Raw genomic sequence first — 20,351 nt, 5'->3', positions numbered from 1 at the left:
AATCCTAATTTCTCTCCCATGCACACAAACACAGTAGAATAGATGGTGATCGTCAGCATCATCGTCAGCTACTTGTTTGCAGCGGGCAAACAGCAGCTGTTTCTCTCTGCCGTGACTTTTGGTGCCTCACCCTCCACAACGCAATTTTAGTGGCTGTCAAAAGCCGTGCCACCAACTTCCTTCATCTCTCTTTCTCTCTCATATGCACACATACACACACAAACAAACAAATCCCTGGCAGAGCTATCTAATGGTTGGATGGTGTGGAAGGCTTATTACGCTGTTTATCTAGCATATGTGATGCCACTGCTGCCCCTGAAGATACCATTAGGCCAGGTTCTCTATATTAAACAGCTTTATCTGTCTGACTCAGAGGTATGTTGGTGTGTGTGTGAGGAGCAGGAAGGTTAAAGAGTGTGACGACAAGGCAGATGTAATTTACTAAATTAGCTTTTATGAATTCTTTACCTGAATTATTGAATCATTTTGTTTTAGAAATCTTTTTTCTGAAAACACAAATTAGACAATTAAGGAGCATTTTATTGACACAAAAGAGGACAGAGGGGACACTGTCATTGCAGAAATTATACTTTTAAACCATCCAGCTAACTACACTATAGCTGGTTATTTGTACATCTTCATTACATAGATACACTTAATTTTAAATGTTCATGCGAGTTCTAAGATTGCTCATGCTTTGTATTTAAAGTTGATAAAATTGAACTAATGTGATAGCTTAGATGGGATAAGACAGACAAAGGATGTAAAGCTAATATTAGAATGTTTCCAAACAGCTCATATATCGCTGCCCCATTTATTACTACATCTAAACACAATCTAACCTCTCAATCATAAAATAAAAGCCCAGACACTGACAAGGGAAAACAACAGCATGTCATTGCATTGCATCTACAGTATTTCCCAAGGTCCCCTCTTTGATGATGTTTTCATAACTGCCTCTGAGGGTGAAAGTGCAGGGGTCTCAATAGTACACTTGGCTTTTATCTTCCACATATTGTGTTATGATCTTGCATGTGTGCAGCTGTAGACACCAGCATATGATACTATTGATCCAGGCAGTTAATATCCAACCTGTGGAGCTGAGGTGTGTTTATTCACAGCCACAACACTGTTTGTAAAACACACTGAAACTATAAATTTTCTATGGTAGAGAATAGGGCACTTAGAGGTCTCTGAAGTATGTGTATAGAGTGTATAAGGCCTGATACAGACATATCTTATATTACCTCATTCATTGAAGGTTTCTAACATGCAACTATAAAAATAACAGAATCATTTCTGATGAACATTTGCATTAGCACTAGATGATGCCTATTCTAACTGAGTGGATACTTACCATAGACTCAGATATAGTATAGTATAGTGGCTGTGAAAAGTACAAAATACATATTCTAAACACCATTTTCTCCTTACTTCGAAGAAGATTTAATTTCCAAAGATACCCTGATCATATAGTCCATATAGTATATTCATAAATAGCTGTATTCAGAGTCTCAGACAGGTTTAAAACTTAAGTCATGCAGGGCAAAATAAATGGTGCTGGCAGTAAAAAAAAAAAAAAAAAAAAAAATGGCAAAGGCAAACAACATGTTTGTAAAGTCTTATATATTAAGGATACACTAAAGATAATGCAATTTGGTAAAAAAAAAAAAAAGAAAAGAAAAAAAAAGCAGAATGTAAGCAAAAAAATGCCTGGTTGTTACAATGAATACTCAAAAGTGTTCCTTTGAGTCCCAAGTCCTGACTCCTGATAGAGGATAACACACCTGTTTTGGGATAACCCCAATGTCACTGACAGTGCTATCTGATATTATTTATACTGAACAATCAGTGGGGATTACTGTAGGATTAAATAACATAGTTATTATTCTCTTACTATGCTGGTGTTGCCATAGCACCAGTTATGTGATACAAGACATGTGAGGTGACCTGCATGAGAACCCTTTCCCAGAGGTTCTCTCTGTCATAGTCAAGATGAAGTGTATGTGTGTGTGTGTTTATACGTGTTTACCCTCATATCATCAACTAGAGTACCTGCTTCTAGAGTTTAATTTATGCTCTTCACTGGAAGATTTCTCATCCCCACCCTCTCTTTATGTGAATTTATGTAACCTCTCTTTCTCTCTTGTCCCACTCACCGCTCTCATCGCATGGAATACATCACCATATACCTTCACTTCCTTTGACTGAACCCATCTCTCATGCATCCTCTCTGTTTCATGTCAGTCCCTGTGTCTGGTTCATGCTCTGCCGGACAAAAGCAAGACACCTTCCCCACTGTGAGGGTGTGTTTGTGTGTGCATGTCCATTTTCCAGTGTCTGTGTTTCCCTTTGTGTGGTAGGGTGACAATAGGTGACAGTGAGCAATGGTCCTGACTTAAAAGTGGGCATGCAGCTGTTGTGTATGTGCTTGTGCATGTGTGTCGGGGCAAGGTAGACTGGTTTGTGTGTGTGTGTCTTCACACTATGATGGTGACAGTTGAGAGGGAAGTGGGAGGTGCAGCACTCTGTTCCGTCCTGATGCCCCTGTCACTTCTTGGCCTTGTTCCCTTCCCTCAACTTCCCTTAGCATTCAGCAAGAGGTGGAGGGTGGGGGTAAGGCAGGGTGAAACCAGCCACCCATACTCAGGGGATGGCCATCTTCCCCTGGGCACAGACATCAGAGCAAGTGCCATGGATGCAAGGATCTCAAGATCAAAGAAACAACTTTGAATAAATTTAACTTTGAGAGTTGACCAAGTCATTTTTAGCACTGTTTAATACCAAATCCAGTTCCTCCACTTGGCAATATTAGACTGAGCAGTGCATTCTCATAGTTCCAACTAATTTTAAGTAGCTTAAATTGTGATGCAAGAGCTCTAAGATCTTGCTGGTCAGTAATTATTTGAAAGACAGGTCTTTTGCACTACAAAAAATCAGCAGGTGGAACTGGAATTTGATTGAGGTCTGCCATCATTGAGGATGTTCTGATCTGTAAAATGCATCTCAGAGGAGATTCAAAAGTCTACTACTGACACATGCCTTCATTGGTACTCTGTTAGTGACTGGATATGCTGATATAGACCAGCTGTTAGCTCAAAAAATCCAAAACAAAACACTTTGTCAAACACATAACTTTGTCAAGATACTGGCATTTGTGTTTTTATTGGTAGATTTTGTTGTTTTTCTTTATTGACTAGTTCAGGTTATGAATGATAACACAATGAAAATATTTTCTCAGTCCTCTTAACATTTCTTTATTGACCAGAAAGCTTCTGTTCTTTATTATCTCTTGTGAATTTTTTCTTTTCCTTTCATTATCTCCTCTTTACTTTTTCCTTGTCCTTGCATCTTGGCTGTGTCATGAGGGTGAGAAAGTCCACAAATTAAATTGTTTTTCTACAAGGCAACTTTTTTAAAATTATACATTTGTCTGTATTACAAATAAATTAACCTTTAGATAGTATTCCAGATTTTTGTAGCTTTTCTCATTACTGGTTCTTTCAGCAATAAACAAATTTTAATTGTATGTCAGTGACATTTCCATTCAGTCAGTCATGATGCCAGCAGTAGATAAAACATGGTAAGAGCTGGCAAGTTTAAATGTAAACTACACAGCACACTAGTGAACACAACCACTATTATGCTTTCAAACCGGTATTTATCATACATAAATGATTATATATGGAATATCAGCCTACTTACTTTCTAGTTTGGCCTCTGATATGAGCTCACAGATACTGTTTTTACTTAAAGCTGGCTGGCCTAATGTTAGATCTCACATTAACATTAGAGGAAAAACTTGGTGTAAATAATTCCTTTCTCTGCCAACAATGTGTTTTCAAGCACTTACGGCTATCTCCAGGGGGAGGCTAGTGGTCGCCACAACCAAACACGAGTTCTTGGTAGCATGCTAATTGTGGAACTGCAGTTTAATTAGCATTAGTGTGGCATACCACAGTAATGAGCACACTAAGGTAACAGATGACTGTGACACAGCAACAGGTACCGGTGGTGCAGAATTAATATGAGCGAGGGGAGAGAGAGAAAGAAAAACCATTCAGTGGATCTGCCAATTAGCTTTTCCCTCTGAAAAGGTTACTTGTTTGACAGCACCAAAGATATCTTTGGAAAACAAAGGATTTAGAAGACAAGAAGCTTTTTCAGTTTGACTTGCAAGTTTTATCAGCCATTTTGTGTGTTTACTTATGACTTCTTGAACTTTTTTGTATCATCTTAATAAGCTTGAACATGTGTTTGACAACTGTTTAAGACATGATTGTGTGACTCCAGAATACAACTTCTTCAAAGCATTTAGCTTTATATTATCTGTTCATCTTGGTAAACCAACTCCAAAGGAAAATGTAAGAAGCAGGCATGTAAAATGTGACTGTACAGGCTATCATCAAGATTCAAACTCATAACATTTTTCAGTACACAGTGATTGTCTGGGTCCACTGATTCATAAGGACTCTCCTGTATATGGCATAGATGACTTTACTGTCCCCATTCCACTTCAGGAAGAAGGGATCGATGTTTATGAGTGTTTGGAGGAAGAAAGGAAAGGAGTTATAAGGAGATGGAGAGTGATGCTATTTATGGGCAAACACGCTTCTGAACACACAAGTTACTGGGATCTGACACATACAGATCAAATGCATACAGATCATGCATGCACAAGGAAAATTGTATAATAGGGTACAATGCACCAAAACACACATTGAAACTGATAAAATATTAACAAATATATGCAGACTGTGAGTGGATTAGTGGAAGCACAGATACACATAAATATGTGTGTAAACACACATCCTGTACACACCAAAATATAGTGTATGATAAGCCTGCTGGAGATGAAGTGTGATTTGAATGATAGTGAAGAGAGGAAGAGGGTAGGAGGAGAAAAAGAAAATTAAAAAGTGAGAAAGAGAAAATGATTTCAGCGCTCTGGGAATATTACTTCTATCGCAGAGATTGAGATATGTCAAACCAATTATTAATGTGAAGATATTGCAACATTAGCACCACTTGTTCCAAATTGACACCGATAGCACAGAGTAATGTGAGATATTCTCAACATCCATGCCAAATATGATGACATTCATTTTGACAATGCTACTTCTCCAAATATGGTTTCCAATCTGTCTGGCTGTCACCCATGACAGGCACGTTGACAGCCTAGTTAACCACTTACAAAACTGACAGCTGACAGACTGGCATTAGGGGAGGTAACATATCCATAACGTAGCTGTAACATTTCTGGCACATTTGCTTATTGCGGAAGTGCCCCTGCCTTACTTGGAGGGGTTGAAGTGTAGATGGAAACCACACACCCAAAAAAAGGAATATGCCATGTCAGACTAGTGTCATCTTACAAAAACAGTGAGACACAAAACCCCAGGCTTTTGCTGAATGGAACAACAAGTATTGGCAAATTAGTCTCTTTTTTTGGTCAGTCATAGAAAAGTGACTTAAAAGTGGCTTAGCATAATGTTCTGTGACTGATTTATAAATACTATCCTTACTAGGTCTAGTCACGTATCACACAACTAGGATGTTAAAATCGAATATGCAGAATACTGAAGAGGTCAATTGTTTACATCCATACATTTTATTTAAACACTGGGATGTAGAATCAACAATACATATGCATAACATAAGCATGTATGTACTGTATTTATGTTTGCTACTGTACATAGGACTAGTGTACACTATGCTTCTTACATACTCCCTTACAGGTAATCTTCTGTACGAGTCCTCTATGAGACTCTCCTCTTATTGACAGAGTATGGCATGCAATGTCAGCGGTAAAAGAGTGGAAAGAAGGGCAATGATGAAAAGGGGGGGCTGATATGAGTGAAAAATTTTCTTTCACCTGCCGAGCTAGACAGACATTAGCATAAGTCGTGCATCTCAGCAGAAGAGAGCATGAGCATGAGTTTGCTAGGCCAAGACAGTTTGGTTGACAGGTGAAGCTTTCTTGTTTACTGGAACAGTGGCAGGGCTAACTGCAGGGGGGAAAACTGACGCAAAGTTTCCTAGTGGGCTCAAAGAATATATAGGGGGCATTTAGGATAAACAGTTGATAGGATAAATAGAAGCATATGTCTATAAATGAAGACATTTGCCTTTCTAAATGAATGGTCAGTGTTTGTCAAGGACAATGACTGCTCAGAGACACACACACACACACACACACACACACACACACACACACACACACACACACACACACAAACACAGGTGCACTATCCACTCCTGTTGATTTCCTCCCCTGTACTATTGATTGCCTTTCTCCTCTTCCCCTGGTGTTCTCTCTAACAGCTCCTCTCACCGATCTATAGAGTAAATAAAGGCAATGTTGATAGAGAAAGAGAGAGAGAGTGTGTGTGTAAGTGAGAGATAGAGAGAGCTTGCAATTCTGTTTGCTCTCAGAACAGTGAGGTGATTTCAAGGTTGATTGGGAACAACAAACTATCTGGAAGAACACTTTGAAGATGAACCGCATGCTATCCTTCCCCTCAACACCCCTCCTTCCAGCACAAAGTAAGTGTGGGTGGGAGAGTGCGTGTGAATTCCAAGAGTTCCTTGTGTTTTGGCCTTTTTGCTATGTTATTAAAGATGCATTGTTTAAGTCTTTGGTCTGCAGTCTGTGTTCTAGGCAGGGTGCCTGTTTTCACATTTTTATTCTTTGTAGAAATATCTTTAACCTTGACCAGGAAAAGCATTTCACAAGATAGCATTGCATTTTAAATGAACACAAAAAAATATACTCCAATATACATCAATCTGTTGTCCCTTTTCTCCAACGCACCTCAGAACTGACCCTGTGGACTTCCAGCATCAAAATGCTGTCATTCACTTACGCACGCTCATTCATTGGTTTTCCCTTTGGCTTCATTCATTCACATTCTGTAATGTCAGGTTGATCAATTCAAGCTATGACTGAGCAGGACTCCTGGCCAATCACAGACAGGCAAGCATGAGAGGATTTTGTAATAGTGGTTTATTAAAGGTTGTATATTGATAACATTTTTATGTAGAGGAATATTTAAAAAAACAAAACAAAAAAATATCCACAGAGCTTTTAGAAAGGTGCGGAATAAAAGTATCACTTAAAAAAAATTATGATTGTGAATTAATCAATTTAAAAGTTTTGATGGGTCCAAAATGAATGTTTTGTTTATCTCTGTGTGAGATGTCTGACATTTGGTTCCTGCTTCTCACAAGGCTTGTGAGCCAATAGTATAACGACATTGGTATCACGTGGTATAGTTGCCAGTTAGTGTGGAAAAAACGGACAGACATTAGCACATATTAGCTGTCTTAGCATAATCGTCCAAACAACAATACCCATAAAATTACAGTTCTGCATATTTAAACTAAATAAACAACAACTACCGACAGCCATAGTCCTAACAACCTTAACTAATGTGTTGTCACCGGTTAGATTGTCAAAATTAGAAAAATAACAGCTTCAATCCCTGATGAGCTATGTTAGCATTAGTGACGATTGCGTCCAGTTACCTAACGTTATAGTTCCCTCAAACAATGTAATGATATAACGAAGATGGGTATCAGAGGGGATTTAGAAGTGGGCCAGGGTCTAACATATATAGGGTTTAGACCCAAAACATGACTGTTATTGAGGGTGTCATCGCATATAGCAGTCTAACGTTAGCCCTATTATGAGACACTCTGCTAAGGTACTTGTGGCTAGCTAGCCATGTAGCCAGATGCGTTGAGCTCAACAACTACGATACTCATGTTAATATAAAAATCTTAAAATACTGACATGATCATACAGTCGTCCTGAGTCTGAGTGTCACACCACTCAACCATGAAATATGCAGGTTGTGCAATGAACTGGCAACCACTGGAATGGAATGGGAGGGGGGAGGGGGAGTGCATCATCTAGTGGCTGGATGTTATCAGTGTTATCAATAGCACCTTTAAGCATCACTGTAGTAAAAATACAAATGTTTAGAATGCACTCAGCATACAAGTGGATAGTGGAATCTTGGACGCTGTACAAGTGCTTGCTGTTTTGCTGTTATTCAATGACTCCCACCTTTGGAAGCTCTGATGCCCATAAAATAAGAGTACAAATATCCAGCATCATAGCCCATTAGTAGTGAGTAATTAATGCAAAAGTTATAATTTGAGTGAACTGCTCCTTTCAGGAGTTTGTTGTTCAGCAGTGATATTCTATTATGTTCAACATCCACCTATTCACACCTGTATCTATCTATTAATCTATCTAAAATTATTATTTTCAGGTGACAATCTGTCTATTTTATTTGAGTCACTTCTTGGAGCAATATAAATAAAAATGTTATTCTGCCAAGATCCTCAAGTGGAGGTGAGAGGAGACTGAAGGACATAGGATGAATATTTCTATCCTCTGAATATCAAATAGTACAGCTCACATTGGAAATGTTGCATTTGTTATGGCTGAGATACCTGGAGAGAAGGTCTTTGGGTCAGGTATGTATGTGTCAGACCTATTCACCAAGGACACACTTTAATGCATTGTTAATTCACTGTCACACTATCTACCTTACAACATAGTACTTCTTTTCTTTCTTCAACTTTCTTTATCCCTCAGCACATTTAAATTGTATACTGTAACACTTGTTGCCTATTTCTATATCAGGGGTTTGGAAGGTGATCAGTATTATGAATGTCTTAAAGTCTCTTGATTCCAGAGACTGCAAATATGATTAAAAAAATAGAGATTGATGACGAGGGAAATCTAAAAATACTTTCTGTAAAGTATTCTGAAAATTGAGAACTAGTGTACTGAATGTGTTTGCTCTGTGTTTTTACTAAGATTGGCCATATGTCTGTATGGACATTTTTCTCTCAGGATGTTTGTAGGAGCTGCTGGGATATACTCTATCAGACTGTGAATCAGGTCTGTTAATGGTCCTGCACCACTATTGACCTCACTTGACTGTCATTAAATAAAGGGGGCACAGGGATGGAGTGGAAAGATACGTACATACACACAGTGTATCTGAGCCATTTGCTTGGGGACCAACAAAGCATAAATTTTGAGGCTGTGTAATCACAGTGTGTGTTTTTATGTGTCCAGAGGGCTAATTATTTTATAATCATCCTCAAGAAACCAAACAAAACTGACCAGTATGGAGAAGTTGATGTGCAGAATACTGCAGTATTATGTATCTATACGTGTGCAAATATATTTGCATGTGTGTGACATCCAGTATAGCATTGATTTAGTAGCCTGCTATTCCATGGTGTTCTAGCATTAGCAAAGATTTTCCACAGCCTGTCCCACTGAGTTTTATCTGTAAATCAATATTTAATCAAATTTGTGAAAGACAGGAAATAGCGAGTAAGAGAAAAGCTTACTTAAAACTGGAACATTTGGGTCCAGAAGTGCTCTACATTTGACACATTCCAAACACACGATACTGGGTATTGTTAAATCATCCTCCATTGTTTTAAACAAGTCAACAATGTATGCTTGTTGTAATCTGTAGACCACTTCAGATTTCGGCAATTGTTTTACTGTTGTCAGTTAATTTTTTTTCCTCAAACGTAATCAATGTTTTAATTTAGGCAACTTTAATGTGGCAAGAGTGCTTGTAGTAAGTGACTACTCCAATGCCAGGTGAAGCCTACATTTGGTTGAATAGCCAAAAATTTAAACTTTACAGGAAGTTGACTTAAATCTGAGGTGCCAGAGATTAACAGTTTTTAATTTAACAGAGAATGACAAAGCGCAGGCAAACAGGAGTGATTAAAGCAGGAGTCCTGTCTGCCCTGTGGTAGCGGTGGTGCTCTGGGGGGGGGCTTCAGTTACACCTAGACCCTATTAAGAATTCACAAACTGGGGGATGGAGAGTGATGAGCAGGAGGGTTGGTGCATTTTATGTGTGTTTATGTGTCTGTGTGCTAGAAAGGTGAAGGAGAGGCAAAACTGTCTGTCCAACTGACAGGGAGTGTGGCGCACACACACACACACACACACACTTACACACACACACACACACACACCTGTAATCTCCCTTTCTGCCCTTGTGATGGTCAAACACCTAGACACCTGAGATCGACTAAAGTGGCATTTGGCTATTTTCTCTCTCTCTCTCTGGACTCTATTCTCGTTTTGGCGACTTGACATTAATTCTCCAGCAAGAAAAGTGTGTGTGTGTGTGTGTGTGTGTGAATGCCTGCCCTTGTGTGTATGTGAGTAAAGAGAGGGGTGAGCTGAGGTGAGCCGATTTTATCAGTGTGACAGGCCAATCTGTAGCCACCCATTTGCTTTGACTGGGAGGATGTCCAGGGTGTTAATGGGTTTGTACACACACACACACACACACACACACACACACACACACACACAGAAGCGAACATGAACTCACATGTGGACCATATTCACATAAAGTCACACACACTTAAGATTTGATTTAAACTGCAAGCACATTCCAAGTGGCAAATATCTGTAAGATGGCTGCTCACTGGTGGCCCTTAATTTGTTGTTTACATTGATCTTGCTACTTTAACTTTGGACAAATTATCTTTAAATTAAATGATCTGCTAGAATACACCACATGGTTGATTAATGTTTGGTAAAGTATAGAGTATAGAGGGACTTCAATACAAGAAATTGAGATAAATATGAAACTCTGGACTGATGCATTACGCATTCATGCATGGGCATGTCTGTGCATGTGTGACTTTGCCTCTAACCTCTAGTATGTGACCCATAACCCATCAGAGTGTGTCCTCTGTCTGCTAATGCACTTTCTACCCTGGAGACCTCAAACACATTCATCCTCTATTTCTCCTTCTATCACTCTGCTGAATACAAACTTACTCTTTTCTCTGTCAAATTATCACATTTCACTCCTCTTTCACAGCTCTTCTCTCTTAGTTTGTATCCAGGATGACCACCCTGATATCTTTCTTTTTTTTTGCCCATTCTCTACTAGTCTGCTACCCAACCTCTCTCCCCTTATCATCTCACCATTCATCCATCTATCTATCTATCTATCTATCTATCTATCTATCTATCTATCTATCTATCTATCTATCTATCTATCTATCTATCTATCTATCTATCTATCAATCAGTCTGTCTCCTCCCCTGTCCATCTTCCTTCCTTTCTGGGTTTCAGTGTTCCTCTCACATTCACACTGCTTTTCTGCCCTCCCCATGTCCTCTCATGCCAGCAGGAATGAAGATCCTAAATGTACTCCTCACACACATACATACACAAACACAAACACACACACACACACACATAAATGCACAAACTACCCAAGGGCTAGCACCAACACAAGAAACCAATTTTCAATTTACAGTGGAGTGGGAAATCTCCCTGCCCCCAGCAAGCGATATCTACCACTCCAATCTTGAGGGACAAGGGTTTGACAGCACCTGGGGTGTGTGTGAAATTGTGTACATCTATGTGTGTGACTGTGAAAGAGAGAATGACACCAACAGATAGACAAGCTTAAAGGTAAAGCAAGAAACAAAAAAGAGAACAGGTTAGCCTGGCAGAGAGTGAGCAAATTGTGGTTAATGAGATAATCTCTGATATCTCATTCAACAGTTTCCAGTTCAGATACAATAACAGAAGCTATCGCTCCCCTTGTGTCAACTCCTTGGAGTTTGGAGTGGTGCCCATCAGAGCCCTGGCAGTGCCCGCCAGTGTCTGTGCTCTCACCAGGCTCTGGTTTCAGGGCTGGTAAACAATGCCAGTGGTTAGGTTTGGTAATGAATCTAAGGGGGGCGCTGGCACAAGGCCGAGCCCCAGGAAAGCAATCTGAGAGTTGGCCTGGGTTGGCTAGAGGAGTCCCTGAATGCTCAAGGGCTGCAAGGGATGGAGTGCTGGGCATGGGCCCAGGCGTCATGGAGGTAGGGGAGGCTAACAACCCAAACACAGCACCCCCCAGACTGTCTGGTTAATATGTTTGAGGCTGTGAATGAATTGGAAGGAAGTGAGAAAATATAGTGTTTGTATGCCTGAAAAATGAAAGAGAACAAGAGAAATATAGATGTGCGTGTGTCTTTGTGTGTGTTTGTATAGGTGTGTGTGTCTGTGCACATCTATGACAGTTCTATGAAGGGCCGATAATACATTCTGGCCCTCTCACATACATACATTCTCCTTTCACAAACATATATTTTCACTCTCACATTCATTTATTTTCATTCTTACACCCACACATTTTCACTCACTCACTCACATTCATACATTTGCTCTCATATTCATATATTTTAACACACACATTCATAGATTTGCTCTCATGCACATGTAATGCAATGTATACATTTAATATTATATATAATACATGTATGTAAGAAGAAAATGTATGCATGTAAGAGAAGAATGTATGCATGCGTGAGAGACAGATGGCAGCTCATTTAGCTGTAACTGGCTGAGAACCTCAAGGTCGGGCCTGAGGTGAGGGGGCAAGGAGAGTGTGATTTACATCTGCGTACAGAACTTGTGAAAATATATGTTTGTGAAAGAAGAATGTATGTATGTGAGAGTGAAAATATATGTTTGTGAAAGGAGAATGCATGTATGTGATAGGGCCAGAATGTATTATGGCTTGTAAAGCCACTCATACAGTTCAGAATCAGAAATACTTTATTGATCCCTGAGGGGAAACTCTTTTGTTACAGCAGCTCACTATCACGTCAGTGCACACAGGAATAGAAGTACTAGCAAAAAATATAATACACTATAATACAGGTCAGAAAATAAATTAAGTACCAAGTGGGTATAAGTATAAAATAAAATAAGTGTGAAGTACAAAGTGGGTTTACCGGTTGATGATAATAATACGGTATAAGGTAATAGTGCATGAACTGTCAAGTGTAGCTTATTAAAGTTATAATGAGACAGAGGATATTGCACAGCAGTAATAGAGGTATGAATAAATATCAATATCAATAAATAGGGAATTTTAAACTGAAAAGGGTATATTGCACAGGAGTATTACACAGAATATTGCACAAATATTGTTCTAGTAGAACTTACATGTTGTGCAGGACACACCAGCCACAGTGGGGATCTCCTGAGCCGAGACATTCACTGCAGGTTGAGTACTGACCACAGGCCTCCACTGGCACCCTAGACAGCTGCAGAGAAACATACAACAAGGATTAAATACGATTGAGAGACATTCCAGGTTTACATTTTTGCATTTATGAATGGTGAAGATAATCAAAAATATTAACCAACAGACCAACAGAGAATGTGAAATGCAAGAGAAATGTATTAAGACATGTAAGAGCTAGATTGTTTAGTTATGTCATAGGAGGAATATGGAGAATATAACTGCATGCTTACTTTGTGTGTGTGTGTTTGTCTGTGTTTCAGAGAGAGAGAGAGAGACTGACAGAGAAATGAAGGATGAATTTATGATAATAAATAAATGGATTAGGGGCATCAAAATACTGTATTAAATTACTTGCCAACTTACAAAAATCCTCCTCAGGTTAGACAAGCACAATGAATTTCTATTCCATGTACGTCGGTAATGGCTTACAGGTAACACAAAACCTCAAAAATAGAGTGAAACAAGGTGCACAGGGAGTATGAATCAGTGGATAATGGTCAATTTTATCTAATCTACTAGAAATGTAGCAAAGTACTTCAGACAACCTCTACAGGCATGAACTTGTTGCAATCAGATACTGTATGGTCAAAGTATGTGTAGGTGGAAAGGTCAACAGTGATTATTGCACATTTTACTCACACAACATACAGTATCTTATTGCTGCATTATTGTTTGCATTCTGAATGTCTCAGATCAAAACCACATTATTATCATCAATGTTTAAGATAGCTGTAAATTGTCTCTATAAAACTTTGTTGCAGCTATGATGGGAGATTCCTAATTTTCCTTTATTTTGTAAGAATAGTAACAACAACATCCATCTAGTCAACAGACAACAAAATAAATTCCAACAAAATGTTATTTCTATTTCGAGCACTATTTACAGCCAAATACACATTAACTGCAAAAACAAACATACAAACAAACCAAACTAATATGTAAAGTGAGAATACAAAGTATTTTGTATCAGCACTGATTTTCATTAAATTGTAACTGCTTGACAGCTTCCATCTTTCTCCACTGGCTCCACATGGGAAACCTGGCCACTTGGGAGAGCAGTTCATCTACTATTATATATAGCCCTGCCAATTCAAACTGGCATTGACTGGCGCTGATTGGCATAGGTCTTGAGTGACCGAGCATAAGGGGCAAAGCTGAGGTAGATCTCAGCCATCCCCTCCTCTTGTATCCATGGTAACAGCATGGGGCAATAATAGGTGCTGCTGGCACTTTTGATTAATGAGCCGTCATTGGTGGATGACCGCTGTCACTCACGCTACTCACCAATGACAGCCAGAAAAGAGAGACGACATCATCAGTGTGGGACTAATATTGGGTTATATTGAGGGAGCTCTGTGTGTGTTTGTTTGTGTTTGTGCCTGCACACTTACTGGAATTTCAGTCTTGAAATACGAGTTTTAGATAAAGGTAAACAAATATTTTGCCTTTCTCTGCCACATTCCTAGGTATGTTAAACAAATCCTTTCCTCATGATAATTGAAAAAAGGGTACTCTTTAAATCAGGATTTTTTAAATCAGAACCAAACAGAAAGATACCAGAAGGTTACATTATCCATGTGTAAGATTAATAATACATGTGTACTGTACAGTTAAAACAGCCAATGGCCATATTTCTACTTACTAGAAAATCAGATGAAGAACAAGCATTATCACACATCTATTTATTCCCTTTGACCACACAGTTACTTCTCATGGAATTGGACAAAAGTTGCCCTGCAAATAATATTACCAATGTAATGTAAAAAAGTAGAGAAATATACATACAGAACTTAAGGTCTGAGGTCAGAACATGCAATAAGCACCAGTGCAGCTTGCTGGTGAATCTAGTGTCTTTAAGCAAAACACTAGCTTGCTTAAAGACACTATGGCAGTGATGATGGGCACTAGTAATTTTCAAATCACCTCACAGCTTTAGTGCACCACCTCCAATAGGTGCTGAGGATCAAATTCTTTTGGATGCTGGTCTCTCTTTATATTTCCGGATATAAGTGATGCAATTATACATGTCTTCACAGCACATTTTACTGACTAAATTCCATATTTGAGGGTATGAAAAGGACCATAATTAAACCATCCGATGTAGGGCATGGCTGAATGTAACAAGAGATCAGAAATGCCTATGCGTAGTGGTATCTCTAAAGCGCAGCCTGGCACTGACGGCGGTTCTCTCTGTCGGACGCACAGACTATCAACACAGCACATCTCTGCCTGACAGCCTCTCTCTCTAAAATAAAAAAAAACACCAAGTCAAAGCTACAATGTTGCCCATACTCTGTACACTGGAAGTCATATTTCAACACGTGTGCACACAGATGCACGTGGACCACAAAGACGCACATGCTGTCACTGAAGTCAGACACTGACTGCACACTGGCACGATGGAAATACTCTAAAAACACACTACTATATCATTCTCTCTCTTGCTCTCTACATTTATGCCTCTTCTGTGTATCTCTCCAAATACTATAAATAGCATACCCAGGCAGACATGTGTGCGCGCACACACACACACACACACACACACACACACACACACACAACACAGATTCACACACAGCTGACTGAATTCAGAGGGGGCATATCTCCTTGTCAAAGTCAAGAGGAAACCTGCATTCTATTACAGATTAAAAACAATGCAAGTGCATCTTTGTGTGTGAAGCTTGTGTGTGTGCTTTGAGGGGGGAAAAAAATCAGCTGGTATGTTTTGTCCTCCATATTGCATAGTGGCGTATTTGCATTAGGTAGATAAAGGGAATGAGTTTGAGATGGAATCAGAGAGATAGTGGTGCAAGTGTGTGTGCACATGATCAAACTCAACACTGATCTCATCTCAGATTCCCTCCCTTCCTGTCACTCTCCACCAAGCCTGCTCCTCCTCCTAAGATCCACCACTGCCTCAGCCCACTGCAAGTTAAATAACCTGTTAGTCACTGAAGAGCAAGGCCATTGTGTTAGCCTATGGAAGGATTTCAGCTACCAAAGCCTTATCATGAGAGTGTATGAAACCACAATCTCCCTGTGTACGTGCGTGTGTGTGTGTGTGTGTGCGCGTGTATGTAATCTACATAGCCATGTCACTGCATCGAGTGGTTTGTCACCTCGTGATCTGCCATAAAAGCTAAGCACCCAGACAGAACTGTAGCAAACAATGCCACCATATCTGAACGCTTTATAATTTAACACTTCATCGGTGGCAGATATGCCGATACACACACCACCCACATGTACACACATATACAAAAACACACACGGATTTAGACTTTGTAGAATGGAAGCAACCTCCTGATGCCTATCGAGGCCTCAGATGCCTGCATCTGGGGAAATGGTTTTCTCAACAGATAAAACACACACACACAAAGACAAACACACACCACATTCAGAGCCCAGCAGAGGCAATGGGTGCCAATGTGAATCCTCTGTTCCAGAGCACGGATCCTGATATCATTCATTCACCCTCTGTCTGTCTGCCTTTCTCTGTCACTCAGACGCTCTGAGGTGTGTAAGATCATCCATTCATCATCTCTCCAGAGCCTCAGTTCTCTATCTGACAAGCACACACACACACACACACACACACACACACACACACACACACACACACACACACACACACACACAAGCAGGCAACACTTTTCTCCCCTCTTTTATCAAAAAAATTGAGGGATTTGGTGGCTAAACGACCCAATGCACCCCTTGTCTCTCATCTCGATATCACATTCATTTCATGCAATCTTCTTCGTGGGCTTTGCCAGAGGGGCAACCATTACGGCTCACTGTCTCTCCACTATGGCTGCACTATCATATCAGCAGGGATATATACAAAGGATGGGCTGTATGGCATTTATAATTCCCTCCTGTTTCAGGTGAGCAAATGACAGCCATTACACCCTGCACTCTCCCTCCTATTTCTCACAATAGGGGGAGATGGAAGCAGCTGAATATAATCTTGCTTTTAAAAAAGGCCAAGATCACAGGCATACTTGATGCCTTAATGTGTCGGAGAGAGATGAAGACGTACTCGATCATTTACTGCGGTTGGCATCAAATTATATATACAGTATACTCTGTCTATTGTATCTATGGAGGATGGGTGTCAAAGGGAAAGAGGGAGGAAGAGTCTTCACTGTAAGTGTATTCAGAATTTCCACTTCAAGATCTTCATCACTATACTGAGGAGATGATAAAGCTTGACTTTGTTTTTCTTTCCTCTCTCCTTCTTTTCTCTGTCTCCCCCCGCTTTTACATAATGCCGGGTGCCTTCGAGTCAACCTGCAGTGGGAAAGTGATCATTTAATAAATCTGCAGACACTTTTATTATTAACTAATTCTTCTGCCTCATCTCTGTTCTTCTCTTTATCCTACTCTTTTCCTGCCCCCTCCACTTGTAATTAAACAGGGATTCCACCTGCAGCCAAACCACTCCAAATGAACAGAGAGAGGGAAACTTAAAGTGATAGTCCAATCCTGCCTTACAGCCTGTAGGGCACACTGAACTTCTCTTATCTTTTCTCTTCTTTCCCCAGGCTAGCTTTGTCTTTTTCTCCTTCCCTGGTGTGAGTTTGTTCATTAGTTCAGCACAATGCTGGCAGTGCATCATTACTACTGGCCGGGAAGCAGAAATGAATAAGAAATAATTTGGTTAAATGTATGTAATGTAGTGTTATTTGGTCATTTTAAATAACTCATTTTAAGTAAGTAATGTTGGGTGCATGTGTCAAAGATAAATTGCTGCTTATGACAGTAGTTGTCTTCAATTGAATATTCTCAAGTTATGCAGATGGCTGCAAGCAAATCAGCAAAAATCATTAAACTTGATAAAGTGAAATCATTATTCATCTACATGATAATGGATAGGAATAATAATTCCTGACCTGCTGTTATCACAACAGCATGTCTTGCAAATGGAAACAGGCCTGACACCCTCAACCAATCACCAACCATATTTCCATCAGCCTGCCACCATGTGTACAGTAGATGCTCTTTCAGCAGCCCTGGATAATATACAGTATACTGTATATACAGTCCCTCTATCCAGGACAATGTCAGTGCTATCTATTTCTTTTCAACTTCACCTCTCAATACCTGGTCTGTCTCTTATTCTCTGCTCTATCTATCTCTGAATATATATTAATTCTGTCGTTTATTCCGTCATTCATTTACTGGTGCCTCTGTCTCTCTCTCTTGTCCTATGTCCCACCTCTCTCCTCTCCAGCTGGATGGAGGACAGATTGACGTAGGAGTCAAATGAAGCGAGGGACACATCAACGACCCACTGCCTCGTCACAGCTGACGCACCACTCAATCCGTCAACCACCAACCAACGGTATTATATCATAAACTCAGTTAACAGAGCGGGCCAGTGGCTGCAAGTGCAATATTGTTTTCATTTGACGTTCTCAGAGGTCAGATGAGAAAACCATCCATTGCGCTGTCAGGATTGTCAGCACATGACAAACGACTTGGATACAATTAATCATTTTCACTTATCTTTCCATTCCAAAGAGGGTAAGGCCCCCCATACACATAAAAAACAGTTAAACAAGCTTGAGGCAGTTTACTAATACAGTTTACAGACTAGAATTTTCTGCATGAGGCATACTCTGTTATATTTTTACCATGTCATCTTTGGTATGTCTATGCTTACCAAATAAGCAACCAAAAGCTAAAGCATGCTAACCTTGGCAACAATAAATTCATACAGCACAACTTGCCCTAACATCATGCTAATGTTGTCTCATTACACTGTTAGTCCTCAGCGCTAGAAACATGCTGAAGACATGATGGAAGTCAAGGTAAAGTGCATAAACAGAATTTGCATTTAATCTGTAATGCCATTTTTCCACACTTCTGGCAGGTGCTAGAAGTGTGGCCATAGACAAACAGACACACACCCACACACACACACACACACACACACACACACACACACAGACACACAGACACACAGTGTCTAATTCTGCACAGGCTGCATCATCTTGCCATGGGGCATAGCCTGGGTAAAAATAAGGCCTGTATTACGCAGACAGAATACACAGTTTGGACTGTTTCCAGCAACCAAGACACTGACAAAAGATGCTGATGATGACTCATATGAATGACAAATTTCATAAATTGTCTGTCATACAGTATAATGGGTTTGTAGATTATTGACAACTATTTGCAATGGGGAAAGAGAGAAGAATGCTAGATTCAGAAATATACAGGAAAACAGCAAAAGAGAACAAGGGAGAGAAAGAGAGAGAAGACAAAGATAAAACTTGCAAAAAGGGACTTTGAGTGAGCCAAGAGTTCACTCCAACCTTGTCTGCCCCACTTCGTTGACATTTTTCAGATGTGTGTCAGGCAGCAATGGCTGCAACACATCAGTTCTGTTCACTTGCCTTGTTAGACCACAGCAGCCTGCAGCTAAACTGGGACACCACATAATATGCACATCTAAACACCTTCAAAACTCACAGCCACACACCAGAGGGGTGAGGAAGCCACACTGTAAGGGATGTGGTAAAAAGTTACCCGCTGATAGAAATTAAAGGATTCTGGTATTAAACATCTTTGATGAGATGCGTAGACGCGATACTTCCACAAATTGGCTTGTCAGATTCCCTTCAGGGGGTTCAAAACAGAAAAAAGCATTTGACTTTGAACGATCTCACCCCACTATAGTACACATTTTCAATAATTCACACTTACAGATCTGCATTTGCTACGCTGAATATAAATAATTTAGCACTGTGAGTGTGGCAGTCCCAGCACTTTCGAGCAACAGTTTATACACTGAATGTAAAAACCTTGGTATATGTTGAAAAAAAAATCCCTTAAGCAAGAACATACTCGATAAAATCTAACCACTGACTGACAGTTGCTGGCAGGATACGTTAATGTGTTTGCTGGGTTGCTGGAGGGTAATGGTATGGCTATGGGAACATTGGTGGATGGATCGAATGACTAAGACACAACAAAAACTGCTTGAACTGCTCCCAAATGCCCTGGAACTCAAGTCTCAGCACAGCCAGCCGCTGATGTACTCGCTATCTAAATCATATTCATTCAAATTATTTTCTCATGATTGGGTCCAAACAGAAGTTGCTTATATTCCATTTGACTGCACGGACAGTTGTGTAAAAGATGTAGCACTGTAGTTTCAGACATGTACTATGTTCAGTTAGTAATGCTACTTCATGGCTGTGTGCATTTAAGAGTCTACTTTTTCCAAAAAGATATAGATAG

General features: G+C 39.8%; 1 protein-coding gene across 5 annotated transcripts in view; it reads right to left on the bottom strand.

Moving 5' to 3' along the window:
• plxna4 (plexin A4) overlaps positions 1-20,351 on the bottom strand; it is a 240,005-nt gene that overhangs the window by 75,585 nt on the left and 144,069 nt on the right. For all 5 annotated transcript variants that reach the window (XM_044185778.1, XM_044185781.1, XM_044185780.1 and 2 more), the window contains exon 5: positions 13,022-13,122. In XM_044185778.1, the coding sequence (XP_044041713.1) occupies positions 13,022-13,122 (101 nt within the window). The remainder of the gene's footprint in view (positions 1-13,021; positions 13,123-20,351) is intronic.

Source organism: Siniperca chuatsi, linkage group LG23 (genome assembly GCF_020085105.1).
Source record: "Siniperca chuatsi isolate FFG_IHB_CAS linkage group LG23, ASM2008510v1, whole genome shotgun sequence".
NCBI lineage: Eukaryota > Metazoa > Chordata > Actinopteri > Centrarchiformes > Sinipercidae > Siniperca > Siniperca chuatsi.
The sequence above is the reverse complement of the archived record's forward strand: the minus strand, read 5'-3'. Positions and strand labels throughout refer to the sequence as shown.